This window comes from Mobula birostris, chromosome 6, assembly GCF_030028105.1.
Source record: "Mobula birostris isolate sMobBir1 chromosome 6, sMobBir1.hap1, whole genome shotgun sequence".
NCBI classification, from domain to species: domain Eukaryota; kingdom Metazoa; phylum Chordata; class Chondrichthyes; order Myliobatiformes; family Myliobatidae; genus Mobula; species Mobula birostris.
In genome coordinates this window covers 37,377,021-37,391,989 of record NC_092375.1, presented here as the reverse complement: position 1 = coordinate 37,391,989, position 14,969 = coordinate 37,377,021, and the positions used below count along the sequence as shown (strand labels likewise).

At 39.1% G+C, this 14,969-nt stretch overlaps 1 protein-coding gene across 3 annotated transcripts in view; it reads left to right on the top strand.

Annotated features, from left to right (window-relative positions):
- The window catches only part of cip2a (cellular inhibitor of PP2A), a 122,609-nt gene that overhangs the window by 74,573 nt on the left and 33,067 nt on the right, over nt 1-14,969 (top strand). For all 3 annotated transcript variants that reach the window (XM_072260238.1, XM_072260239.1, XM_072260240.1), the window contains 4 exons: nt 878-977; nt 2,475-2,593; nt 8,774-8,954; nt 10,247-10,321. In XM_072260238.1, the coding sequence (XP_072116339.1) occupies nt 878-977; nt 2,475-2,593; nt 8,774-8,954; nt 10,247-10,321 (475 nt within the window). The remainder of the gene's footprint in view (nt 1-877; nt 978-2,474; nt 2,594-8,773; nt 8,955-10,246; nt 10,322-14,969) is intronic.

The window sequence follows — 14,969 nt, the reverse complement described above, 5'->3', positions numbered from 1 at the left end:
GCCTTTTCTTAAAAAAAAACAAGAAAATACTCTTGTGGGATCTTTTCAAGCATTTATTAACTAGCCTTAGAATGGTATTCAGCAATTTAAAGAATTGTTTTGGTGGCAGGAGATTCATATATTTTGTTCTAGCATTAACTGGAAGGGAATGTTTTTGTTAAATGCATTGAATTTAAAATCCTCATCCAAGTGATCTTGCCTCTTCTGTGTCCTATTATTAAAAACTTCTACAGTACAGTATTTTCTTTGTGCGCTGTTTGATTTGCCTTGGGTATTTGGTTTCATATTTGGAAACCCCTTCTAAGCCTCTCCCCTCCTGACTTCCTTGGAAGTTCGTCCAAATCATCTCCTCAGATGAAATTTTTGGTATGCCCTCTGAATTTTAAGTTCTTTTGGGGTACTATCCATTTACCTTGAGCTTATTCTGAGCACCTTTGGATTTTTTTTAATAAACGTTCACAAATCCTAACTGGCTTTAGAACATTAAAAAGAGGAAATTTGTTTCCTGTGGCATGGATGTTCAAAGAATACCAGTTCAGGTGGCTGACAAATGATTTAGCAGTGACACGACAAAATCAAAAAAAATTAAACAGTTTAATGTACTGTCTGAAAAGATGGGAAAAGCAGATTTGGTAGTAATTTTCTCAAAAAAGGATAAACATATGGGTAAGGATTTGTTTATGTAATAGAGAAATTTAATTTCTATGGTTCATTTTTCTAAATTTCTAAATTGCTTCATATAGTGTTTATTTGTTATGTTCATCATTTATGGCAAAAGTAAAATAAGCACTTGTAACCCAAGAATAGCTTATAATTGACATTGTTATAATTTTTACAAACTTGTATTTCTCTCTTCATTCTCCAACATGTTAAAAAGTAAAATAGGTACAGATATTGTCTTAAAGACTCTTACCCTTATGAGTGGAGTCAAACAGTTGGTGCCGAACATGGAAGCAAGCTTTTATAAGATTTTGCAGGTAATAATTAATGGTGTGTTTAAAACTTGTATTTCTAAGAGGTCTTACTACTTATTTATATTTTGGTTAATAAAGATATTGCATTTAATGTGTTAATTCTTGAACCACTTTGAAAAATGTGATTTATTAGCAAGTGGTAGAATATTGGCCCAGATGTTTTGTGAATGAAAGATTTTATTATGGCAGCTGAGAGTCATCAGGAATCCTTGGATGATCTCTGACCTGTTTAACAACAGCAGCTTGCTAAATTGAGTGTGAAAATTCATCAATCTAAATGGAAGTAGTATAAGTTAGAATATTTAACTCAAAGTACTTACAGGAAAAAAAATGGAGAGGTAAACAACAACAAATGTATTGTTAGAGACAAAGGAGACAAAGTTTAAAGTTAAACTTGAACGTAGTATTTTTCTCTGTTGATATTCAACAATAATTAAAAACTGAAGGAATGAGATTTTGTCTGGTTTCTAGAAGGTTTTGATCTTGCATAGTTGCTTCCTAAGATATTTCTACATATTTCTGAATACAAGAGGATTAACAGCAAAGGGTGTTTGATATCCATTCTCCCTGCTTACTTGGTTGAGAGATCTTTAGTTTTCTTGTGAGTTGTACATGGATGTTTCAGCTCAAGTGTTTCAATGGGATTTTCCAGCAATTGTCACTGACTAAACTCGTAATAGAGTTGCCCATCAAACGTACTTGAGCTCCATAGTTTGGTTCTAACTGCATGCCTGAATAGAAGCAGCTAATACCCCATATAGCATCTGCAACAGTAAAAATGAATGGCATATCTTAGAAATATATTTTGAAGCCTAACTGAAGTATGTACCTGGAAAGTGATATGGCCTAAGCCAGTGTACTTCCAGGAGAGGAGAGGAATATGCCCACATACCTGCATTGGAATAATTCACGCTGACCACAGTGCTTGTTTTGGGATGGCTGCAATTATACCTATCATTAATTGATGATACTATAAAACAGTAGAACATCTACTATCGCAGCTGGGAAGAAAATCTTGGCACTTCCTTTTTAATGTGTCAGATTCACTGAAGGATGAAACTTGCTTTTGAATTATATATTTTCAGAGAAAATATTTCATTTGGAATATCGTTGGTATTTTTTGTAAAGAAACATGATATTTTAAAACTATTTCTGTTCTGTATCTCATAATAATATGTTTAATGCAGCAGATCTCAGTGGTCTCTCAAGTAACTCACCTAAATGCCTGTTTTTCCCTGTTATTTCTTTTATCTAAAAGGTATCCATATATGTATTCTCTTTTCATCTTCCTCAGCTCCTATTTTGCATATGGTAATCATTTTCCTAAGGAATTACAAACATACTTCAAAATTGTTAGCTGTTTAACTGTTACTATGTTGAATTCCTTCCAGCTCCTCTGTACCTTTTAGGGAGAAGAGAAGAAAATTATGAATTGTACTACAAAGTTTGAACAAAGAATTGGCTTCATTAATTTTTATTTTTTTTTAATGCTTCCCCCAGGACCAGCGACTTACTTCAGCTTTGTCATTTGCATTGACATCTGAGCACAGAGAGTATGTACAGTTTGCGTTAAAGATTCTGTTTGAGGCAGCACCTTTGCCTGATTTTCCTGCTGTCATGTAAGTGCTGGTTTACTTTTACTATTGGTTGTTTAGAATTATCACTGTCTTGTATGACAATTTTACACTTTATAGAGCATTAATATTGTAACTGCTTTGAATGAAATATAGTATGTTAGTTCTTGGAGTCAATGTGAAAGAATCAGTCAGGTTTAATCAGAATCAGACTTAATATCACTGGCATATGTTATGAAATTTGTTGTTATGTGCAGCAGTTCTTTGCAATACATAATAAAAATTGTAAATTTCAGTGAGAAGTATGGGTATATATACTGTGTGTGTGTGTGTGTGTATGTATATATATATTTTTTTTAAAGTTAGATCAGTACTGCAAAAAGAGAAACAAAAAAGTAGTGAGGTAGTGATCATAGGTTCAATGTCCATTCAGAAATTGGACGGCAGAGGAGAAGAAGCTGTTCCTAAACCATCGAGTGTATACCTCATGGTAACAATGAGAGGAGGACATGTCCTGGGTGACAGGGTCTTTAATGATAGATGCTGCCATTTTGAGACATCGCTCCTTGAAGATGTCCTGGATGCGGGAGAGGCTGGTGCCCATAATGGAGCTGACTAAGTCTACATCGGTCTGCAGCTTATTTCGATCATGTGCAGTGGACACCCCCCCCCCCCACCAATACCAGACAGTGATGCAGCCAGTTAGAATGCTCTCCATGTTACATCTGTAGAAATTTGCAAGAATCTTTGGAGACATACCAGATCTACTCAAATTCCTAATGAAATGTAGTTGTTTCCGTGCTTCACTTAAAGCATCTAAGATAGATCAAGGAATGGTATTCAACAAGTCAAATACTTCTATGATATCACCTGCAGTAAATAAAAGCAGACTTGTATTTTGAGCAACAAATAGTTTGATGGAGGAACTCACAAACAAGAGAAAATCTACAGACTCTGAAAATCCAAGCAATCCACAAAAAGTGCTGGAGGAACTCAGCAGTCCAGGCAGCACCTATGGAAAAGAGTACAGTCGACATTGTGGACTGGGACCCTTCTTTGGGACTGGAGAAAATGATGCTTCTCTTTTGACACAATCATCCCTCAGAAGCTGGTCGGTAAATTGTCCTCTTTGGGACTCAACACCCATCGCTGTAATTGGATCTTGGACTTCTCGATGGAAAGATCCTAGTCAGTCCAGAGTTACTAGCAACATCTCAAGCTCCATCATGCCTTCCAAAGCTGTGTGCTTAGCCTGTTGCTGTTCATGATGCTGACTCATGATAGCATTGCCAGATCCAGTTCAAACTGCATTATCAAGTTCGCTAATGATACCACAGTGATTGGCCTCATCAGCAGCAATGAGGAGTCAGCATACAGAGAAGAGGAGAGAAGGTTTTCAGGTACTGTGAGAACAACAACCTGAGTCTAAATGTGGACAAGACAAAAGAGCTGCTTGTGGACTTCAGGAAGGCACAGGTCGACCACTCTCCATTGCGCATCAAAGGTTCTGCCATGGAGAGAGTTAAGAGCAGAAAGTTCCTTGGTGTGCACATTATGGAAGGTCTAACCTAGATCTAGCCAACACCTTCTTATTAGTCAAGAAGATACAACAAAGTCTATACTTTCTAAGGAGATTGAGGCATGCAGAGCTCTTCCCCCTCCTTTTTACAGCTTTATACAGGTGCACAGTTGAGAGTATCTTGTCTGGCTGCATTGTTATGTGGTATGGAAGCTGCAAGGCATCAGACTGCATGACTCTACAGAGGATAGTAAAAATTGCCGAAAGGATCACTGGGCTCTACGCCCCACCCCCATATGTGACATTTACCAAGGGCATTGTATACGAAGGGCCCCAGGCTCTGTTGAGGATTGCTACCATGCATCTCAAAATCTCTTTGATGCACTACTATCAGAACCAAAGTACAGGAGCATTAGGGCTAAGACTCCCAGACTGGGTAACAGCTTCTGCTCACAGGCTGAGACTAATGCCTCAACTGAGGTCTCATCACCAGGGTAGTGAGCTGTTTACTATATTTACTGTTTACATTTTACCTGTGCTGTGCACTACATGCACTTTGAATTATATTTTATCTTATTTGTGGTATTATTTTGTTTTATGTGCTGTGTATGATGTATATTTTGTGCATGCACCGTGTTCTGAAGGAACGTTGCTTGGTTGTATATATGTACAGTCAGATGACAATAAACTGAAAGAGGGGAGGGGGGAGTGGTGTACAAGACCCCAAGGTGAACTAAAGAGGGGAGGATGACCGGCTGATGATAGGGAAGGGTAGAGTTAGGAAACAGGCAGATAGATAGAAACATAGAAAATAGGTGCAGGAGTAGGCCATTCGGCCCTTCGAGCCTGCACCGCCATTCAGTATGATCATGATCATCCTGTACCTGCCTTCTGTCCATACCCCCTGATCCCTTTAGCCACAAGGGCCATATCTAACTCCCTCTTAAATATAGCCACTGAACTGGCCTCAACTGTTTCCCGTGGCAGAGAATTCCACAGATTCACCACTCTCTGTGTGTAGAAGTTTTTCCTCATCTCGGTCCTAAAAGGCTCCCCTTTATCCTCAAACTGTGACCCCTCGTTCTGGACTTCCTCAACATCGGGAACAATCTTCCTGCATCTAGCCTGTCCAATCCCTTTAGAATTTTATACGTTTCAATAAGATCCCCCCTCAATCTTCTAAATTCCAGCGATTATAAGCCTAGTCGATCCAATCTTTCATCATATGAAAGTCCTGCCATCCCAGGAATCAATTTGATGAACCTTCTTTGTACTCCCTCTATGGCAAGAATGTCTTTCCTCAGATTAGGGGACCAAAACTGCACACAATACTCCAGGTGTGGTCTCACCAAGGCCTTGTACAACTGCAGTAGTACCTCCCTGCTCCTGTACTCAAATCCTCTTGCTATGAATGCCAGCATACCATTCGCCTTTTTCACCGCCTGCTGTACCTGCATGCCCACTTTCAATAACTGGTGTATAATGACACTCAGGTCTCGTTGCACCTCCCCTTTTCCTAATCAGCCACCATTCAGATAATAATCTGTTTTCCTGTTCTTGCCACCTAAGTGGATAACCTTACATTTATCCACATTAAATTGCATCTGCCATGAATTTGCCCACTCACCTAACCTATCCAAGTCACCCTGCATCCTCTTAGCATCCTCCTCACAGCTAACAGTGCCGCCCAGCTTCGTGTCATCCGCAAACTTGGAGATGCTGCATTTAATTCCCTCGTCTAAGTCATTAATATATATTGTAAACAACTGGGGTCCCAGCACTGACCCTTGCGGTACCCCAGTAGTCACTGCCTGCCAATCTGAAAAGGTCTCGTTTATTCCCACTCTTTGCTTCCTGTCTGCCAACCAATTCTCTATCCACATCAATACCTTACCCCCAATACTGTGAGCTTTAAGTTTGCACACTAATCTCCTGTGTGGGACCTTGTCAAAAGCCTTTTGAAAATCCAAATATACCACATCCACTGGTTCACCCCATCCTCAAAAAATTCTATAGGATTCGTCAGACATGATTTTCCTTTCACAAATCCATGCTGACTTTGTCTGATGATTTCACCGCTTTCCAAATGTGCTGTTATCACATCTTTGATAACTGACTCTAGCATTTTCCCCACCACCGATGTTAGGCTAACCGGTCTATAATTCCCAGGTTTCTCTCTCACTCCTTTTTTAAAAAGCGGGTTACATTAGCCACCCTCTAATCCTCAGGAACTAATCCAGAATCTAAAGAGTTTTGAAAAATTATCACTAATGCATCCACTATTTCTTGGGCTGCTTCCTTAAGCACGCTGGGATGCAGACCATCTGGCCCTGGGGATTTATCTGCCTTTAATCCCTTCAATTTACCTAACACCACTTCCCTACTAACATGTATTTCCCTCAGTTCCTCCATCTCACTAGACCATCGGTCCCCTACTATTTCTGTAATCTGTGGAAGCAGAGAAAAAAGATGTGAGTCAGATGGAGGGGGTGGGTGTGGTGAAAGTAAAGATAGGTTCTGGACAGTGATGAGTAGGAGCACAAAGACTGCTAGTGCTTGCATCTGAAAAGTAAGGTAGGTGATGATGCAAACTATAAGAAGGGAGGTGAATGGCAGTTGGAAGCGGGAAAACCCTGTCGAGGGACTGTATGTCGGAGGAGGATGAAGATGGGTGAGGAATGGAAAAGGGCCAGAAATGGAAGGATTGGAAGCAGAAAGAGAGAGTCTATTTTTAAAGTCTGTAATTTTTGCTTTTAATGATGTCTTGTAACTATCAAACTTTATTTTTGTGATTGCTTACAGTGTAGGACAAAATTTTGGTTCCTCTTTAAAAGCAAAGATTAAAAAGAGTGCATGTATCATAGTTAAATTACATTGTCTTGCCTTTGTTCCCATGGTGCCCCTGCTGAATTGCACCACAATTCTCAAGCATCATCGTTTAAAAATATAGTAAAATTGATAACCTGTTTGAGGACTTGAGTGATTTCAATCTGCTAGATTTTTTGTATTTCAATGCTCTTCCTATCAATGCACTGATTCGCTTTAAATTGACTTTTTATGTTGCACAACAATGTACAAAGATAAATTTTCCTGCGAACCGATTAAGTTTAAAGGGAACCCAGTAACGGGTTCCTCATGAGTGGGAAAGGAGCCTGGTAATTTAGACCCCTGTGAGTGAGAAGAGAGGGCAGGGACCAGGGCCATGGTGATTGGGAAGGGAGCTTGCAAAAATCATCTGCAAACCTACAAACTGAACCAATGGGATTTCTGAATCATTGGGTAACAGATTTTCAGAGTTTTGTTGTAACACCTGTTGTATTTGTGGGAGAGATAAAAGGAGGAAATTCTTGATTTATAGCTTAAGGGATTCATTAATTGAAAAGTGATTTAGGGTGAGGAGTTGTTTCAGTCATTTTGATTAATAGAATTTTTATTAAAGTATAATACACAAATATAATTGCAAGTTGGGCTAATCATTTGCTGTAATTTGTTTTCATCATGTTGCAGTCATTTTTTGCATTTAACATGGTAAATTTTCTGGTATGTCACAAATCTACAAAAATTAGGCTGTGTCAATTCTTGGACATATTCTGATTGGCTATACAGTATATGTTCTCGATAATGACCTGTCTGCAATACTGTAGGTATTACATTAATGTAAAACCTTCTTGATTCAATTAATTTGTTGGAGGAGCAATGCTATATATTCCTTCTGGGTCGCCTCGACCTGATGACATGAACATTGATTTTTCCAACATAGTAATTTCTCACCCCTCTCTCCTCTCTTTATCCATCATCCATTATGGTTACCCTTTCACCCCTTCTCAACTATCCATCACCTCCCTCTGGGTCACCTTCCTCAATCCCTAGTTTCCTTGGTCCACTCCTCTTTGATTATATTCCTCCTCCTTCAGCCCTTGACCTCTATCACCTTTCCCCTCCCTGCTTATTTCATCCCACTCCACTACCCACCCATCTTCCGCTTCACCTAGTCCCACCTATAACCTGCCAGCTTGTATTCCTTCCATTCCCCCCCCCTTAATCTTATTATTCCGGCTTCTGCCCCCTTCTTTGCCTGTTCTGAGAAGACTGGAAAGACCATAAGTGATAGGAGCAGAATTAGTCCATTTGGCCGAATGAGCCTGCTGTGCCATTTCATCGTGACTGATTCATTTTTCCTCTCAGCCCCAATCTCCTGCCTTCCCCCTGTGTTCCTTCATGCTCTGACCAACGAAGAATCTATCAACCTCTGCCTTAAATATATGTTTGTACATACAGAGAAGGCCTCCACAGCTGCCTGTGGCAATGAATTGCACAGATTCACCACTCTCTGGCTAAAGAAATTCCTTGTCTCTCTCTGTTCTAAGAGAACAGCCCTCTATTCTGAGGCTGTGTCCTCTAGCCTTGGACTCTCCCACCATAGGAAACATTCTCTCCACATCCACTCTATCAAGGGCTTTCACCATTCGATAGGTTTCAATTAGGTCACTCCTCATTCTTCTGAATTCCAGTGAGTATAGGCCCACAGCCATCAAATGCTCTTCATATGACAAGCTGTTCAAACCTGGTATCATTATTATTTATTTCTCTCCCTTGATGCTGCCTGACTTACTGAATTCCTTCAGTGTTTTGTGTGTGTTGTTCAAGATTTCTAGCATCAGAAGAATTTCTTGTGTTTACAATAATAGTTCTCTTTTCTTTTTAAGGCTTGGAGAAAGCATTGCTGCCAATAATGCTTGTAAGCAACAGAATTCTGATCACGTGATTAAAAACATACCTGTCCAGCAGCAATCAACAAACTTCATAACACCAAAATGTTCGACTACCGCTGGTGCGACCCGATCAAATATTCATGAATTAATTGATAAATTGCAAATGGGAGCAGAGGTTTGTACTGCATATTGATTGGGTTTAAAAGATACCTAATTATGGTAACATGCTTTTGATATTGTACTTATGTATGATTGATATTGATAAGCTTACTGAGTTCACAACAGATATGTATTAATTACCCATAACACTTGACCTTAATCTGTTCAACTGATAACGTGCAATGAATAGATAAAATTGTAGCATTTTTAGACTGATGTTTTAAAATAAAAGCCTCCAGGTACTTGATGGGGACATCATTAAATAAAATTTTCCCAAAATCACATAAGGCAATATTATGACAGATGATTGAAAATTTGGTCAAAGTGAAATGTTTTAAAGATGGTGAAACAGAGTAAATTAAGCACATCTGTGTCAATGTTATTGCCTTATCAGTTTCAAATCTTAGCTGTTTGTCATTGAAGGGACAGACAGCACTGATGGAACTATCTGGATTGCCCCGAAGTCCTCAAGTGGGAAAGCATAGAAAGCTGAGAGTTTCCAGTTGCAGGGCGTTATATAGAAAGGGGAGGGTACTCTGTTGAATATTTGAAAACAAGGATCAAATATATCAAAACTGAGCTGTGTCTTTGAGCGAAGGTACGTTAATGCATATAGGTGATTGGAGAACGAGAGTTTTGTGGAAATTAATACAGAAAATGGTTTTGAGAAATGATTAGGCTGCAGATGAAGATTTTATAGCCCAAGACCAGGAACAGCTGAGCCATATGTGTGAAAATGGGTTGACCTAATCACAGCATGGATTTATAAACTCTTCTGGATTAAATATATTGTACACAGTTAGGTTCATTCTCAAATACTGTAGTTCTTGTGGAGAAAGGTGGAGTAAGTGGCAGAACAGGTTTGTAGTTGAGACCAAACATTGTGGCATCTTTCTTCACAGTAATTAGAGGAAAGTTCTACTTTTCTAATATTGGTTATTTGCTGAACATTTGACAGTTTATAGATACTGTACTTACAGTGTAGTCTTTTCTAATAAAAGCCTTCAGCAACCTTTTTATGTGGCATCTTATCAACTGTATTTTTAGGATTTCATCGATACATCAATCAGTTTTCCTATATCCATTCTGCTTAATATGTTGCAAATAAATTTGTCAAAGTTGATTTCCTTTCCATAAGATCATGTTGACTTTGCTTGGTTATATTTTGATTTTCTAAATATCCTTCCACTTCTGTATTTCATAGTAATGTTTTTGACCTTGTCTTGCTGAACACCTGAAATCTTTTCCCCCTTGTTTTCCACAAATTAGCATTTTATAAATCTGTTTACATTTACATTTAATCTACAGCTGAAGGAACAAGTCAAGGATGTTAGGCTTTCAGAAGTGATGGATGTCTATGAACAGAAGCTTTCCTCCCTTGCAGTAAGTGCTACTCGAAAATGTTAAATAAACTTTTAAACTGTGATGTTGAGTAAATTCAGATTCAAATTAGTTTATTGTCCTATATACCAGGGTACAATGAAATTCCTTGTTTGCATGAAGTTTGCAGAGTAAACAGTATACATGATATAATAACTACAAATAAAATCTAATGTTCCAAAAATTAATAATTTATCATGTACACTTATATTAATAAAATTGATTTTTAAAATTCAGAAACAGGAAAATATTGGACATATGTACATATTTCTTGTTTGAAAGATAAATGATATCCATATATTCAAATTTTTCAAATATTTTCAACATGACAAAATAATTTAGAGGAGTGATTGAAAAGTAATTTTATATTATGTTAATTTCAGCTCCATAATTTAAAAAATGCATTAAAGTTTAATTGTTCATTTTGGTTCATTGCAAAGCAAAATCAGGTGGTAGGCAAAAAAAATAGTGAAGGATGTATGTCATCATATACAATATAAAACTGCTTCAGAAAACAGCTAGAGATAAAGTGCAGTACAGGTAAATGATAAAGTACTATATCATAACAGGGTAGACTGTGATGTCAAGAGTCCATCTTATCGTACTAGGAGCCATTCAATAATCTCGTACAGCGTGGTGGAAGCTATCCTAGAGCCTGATGGAACATAACTTCTAGACTTTTGCGTCTGGGGAGAAGAGAGAATATCTGGGGTGGGTAGGGTGTTTGATTATGCTGGCTGCTATACTGAGGCAGAGGGAAGTATAGGGAGTGTCTACGGAGGCTGGTTTCTGTGATATGCTGAGTTGTGTCCACAACTCGCTGCATTTCCTTGCAGTCATGTGTAGAGCAGTTGCCATGCCCAGCCAATATGTATTCAGATAGAATGTTTTCTAAGTTGCATCGATAAAAATTGGTAAGTGTCGACACAGACATGATAACTTTCTTTTGCCTCCTAAGGAGCAGGTGCTTTGGTGGGCTTTCTTGGCTGTGGCATCTTTATGATTATAGGAGAAAGAACAATCAACCCAGACATATTCTACCTTCCTATTATAGCCTTACTGAATTTTTGATCTCAATTCTTTTTATCCTTCTTTCTACCACATTGCCTTGATACCAGACAGTTCAAAAGATCAAAGTAAATTTATTATCAAAGTACATCTATGTCACTACATACAACAATGGCATTCATTTTCTTGCAGCCATACTCATTTGGTCTAATAGAATCAATGAAAGGCCGCACCCGAGAGGGTGGACAAACAACCAATCTGCCAAACTATGCAAATACAGAATTTAAATAAGAATACATAAATAAACGATAATTATTGAGAACATGAGATGAAGAGTCCTTGAAATTAAGTCCATTGATTCTGGCAACAGTTCAACGATGGGGCAGGTGAAGTAAATGAATTTATCTTAACTGGTTTAAAAGCCTGATGGTTGAGGGGTAATAACTGTTGCTGATCCTGGTGGTGTGAGTTCTGAGGCTCCTGTACCACGTTCCTGATGGGAGCAACAAGAAGAGAGTGTGATCTGGGTGGTGGGGATCCCTGATGATGGATGCTGCTTTGCTGCACAGCATTCTGTGTAGACGTCCTCTGGAGGGGAGGGCTTTACCTTTAATGGACTGAGCCATATCCACTAATTTTTGTAGGATTTTCCATCGAAGGCCATTGCTGTTTCCATACCAGGCTGTGATGACTGGTTGTCAATATAGTCTCCAACATATATCTATAGACATTTGTCAAAGTTTTAGGTGTCATGCTGAATCTTTGCAAACTTGTAAGAAGGGAGAGGCACCGCTTTGCTGTCTTTATAATTGCACTTGTGTGCTGGGTTGAGGCCGGGTCCTCGGAAATGATAACACTAAGGAATTTAAGTTGCTGATCCTCTCCACTGTTGATCCCCTGTTGGCTCATGGACATCCAGTTTCCCCCTCCTGAAGTTAATAATCAGTCTCCCTCCTATATACTGATTTGTCACCACCTTTGGTTTGGTCACGACAGTGGTGTTATCAGCAAACTTGTGTATGGCATTAGAGCTGTGCTTAGCCACACAGTCATAAGCGTAAAGTGATACCTATATCTAAACAAAATGGTTTTGAAAATGGCCATTAATCTTCCAGCTACTATCTTTTGGGGAGATATTTCATTGTTTTCATTGCTCTTGAATAAAACAGTACTTATAGCTTTCACTTACAAATAGATCTAAATTTAAGAGAAGATAGCCTTGCTGTATAAATGCTACATAATTGCTTATTTATTTCAATAACAGTTGCTATAACTGTATTTCTCTACTACAGAAATTTGTCTTTATTCATGATGGTCATTGTAACATGAAAGCTGAGATTGTTAAGGTGGCAGGCAATGTATTAAAGGCAATGATATTCTCCTTTGATGTAGATAATGAACTTGTTGACTTTTGATACTTTTAAATGAGTACTAGACAACGGGGTGACCCGTTGGGGCACCCTTTGAGAGAAGGATAGTGCAGTCTGATGTGACCAGAATGAACATTAAATTTTCCTGAATGCTATTGCTATCTCTTTGATTTGGAAATTAAAGAAGAAAAACTCAGCTTATTAAAGAAGGAAGACACATAGCAAGACAAATATGTGACCAGAATGAACACTAAATATCCATGAAGTAAATTTGAAGGAATCGGGCTTGCTGGGTTGGGTCTGGAATTAAATGTCCAATGTAATGATGGATTTGGCCTTGAATAATCACAGAAGAATTCCATCCATTGTTAGTTGGAATGACTTTTTTGGCACCAAAGGATGTCATTTGGAAAAGGCAATTGTATTGTCTGATGTTCTTTCTGAACTCGTTTGCAATAGGTTCATCATTGCTGTACAAATTGAGGAGTTCATTAGGTAGAGGCTGCAAATTGCCTATCCTGACCTTTCCCTTCATACAGCAGAAATGTGCAGTTTCTCCAGTGAATAGGAAGGCACGACAGTGAGGGCATACTCTGGTCATCGAACCAACGTCAGCAGAAATGTGACAGCATGCGAGTCGTGCATTTTGTCTTGCTCTTTCTCTGTCGAGGTATTGTCGTCGAAAGCGGCCATTGTTGCCTTCAGCAACTCTCGCAATAATTACTCTGTGCCGCATATTCTCGAGTTGATCTTTCCTTTTCTCCTCTGTCTCTTCCGCTCTCCTCCTCCTCTGCCTGTTTTTGTCATTCTGGAGACACGCAGCTCTTTCATCCTTCGTCTCTTCATCTCTTCTGCCATTTGTTCTTTCTCTCTGATCCTGGAGTCATGCGGCCCTGGCCTGATCGAATTCTTGTTTTGTCCTTCGTCTGTGCCTATTGTTGTCATTTTGGAGACGTGCATGCCTGTCCTCCTCTTGTCTCGTCTTCTCTCATCTTTTTTGTCCTGACTCTTTGATCCTGGAGTTGTGCGGCTCAGGCCTCATCCGATTGTTCTCTCCCTCTCCTTGCCGTTTCCCGACGACGTTTGGCATCATCTCTCGACCATAATGTCCCCTTTTTCTTTCCATGCGGCATAATTAGACTTCCCATATATTTTTACCCTAATGCTTGATAGAAGATAGGAAGCAGTAACACCAAAATCTCTAAGCTGCTGAGGCTGGCCGTGCGCATGCGTCAGGCTGTGGCATTGTGGTCTCCATGAAGGGTGGAGCCGGCTCTGTGAGCATCATGCGGCACTGCTGAGGCTGGCCATGCGCATGCGTCGATGTGTGGCGTTGTGGTCTCCATGAGAGGTGGAGCCGGCTCTGTGAGCCATCGTGAGGCGCTGCTGAGGCTGGCCGTGCACATGCGTCGGGCTGTGGCGTTGCGGTCTCCATGCTGGCCGATCGGGTCTCGGGTGAAAGGCAGCCTGTTTATTTTTGGCGAATGAGCAATTTTATATGAATATATAACCCTGAACTTTGCCTGCATTCTGTAAGTTAGTGCATTTTAATTTGATTTAGCCAAAAAAAGTGCTGCTGTAATGCACCGTTTGCACCAATTGGAGGTCACAAACAGACAGAGCATGAGAGTTTTAGTAATATATAGATTTTACAATCTGCTTGTTTAAATTTAATATTGATTATGGTATTACTTTTTAGGTTGATATTTATCCCTTATCATTGTGGCTTGTGTGGATTTTCAGGCACATTTTTAAAAGCATTTGATTAACATAGTGCCGAAACTTATTAACGGCAGGAATCATCTATTTGAGTGGGTTGCAGTGGGTCATTTGCTGAGTACATTTGAAGGAGGATTTAGAGGTGAGATTTTGGATATTAATTTATGAAGTTACAAGAGGAAAATAGCATTGAGCTAAAGGATTAGTTGCAATCTTACTGAATGAAAAAACTGGCACAAGGAGCCAAGCAGCCTTCTGCTCCCTGCTGCCATAAGAAAAAGCTTGCCTGGTGTGGAACTTTAGTTGAAAACTTGCTGAAGAATAAGCTTTCCATCCAAAATAATAGGCTTTGAATTGACTTTATTACTTACATCCTTTACATATATACATGAGGAGTAAAAATCGTTACGTTACATCTCTGTCTAAATGTGCAATTATAGTAATTTATAATAAATATTATGTACAACAGGATAGTTAATATAACATAGAAATACAGTTGCGTCACCTTGAATTAAGCAGTCTGATGGCATGGTGGAAGAAGCTGTCCTGGAGCC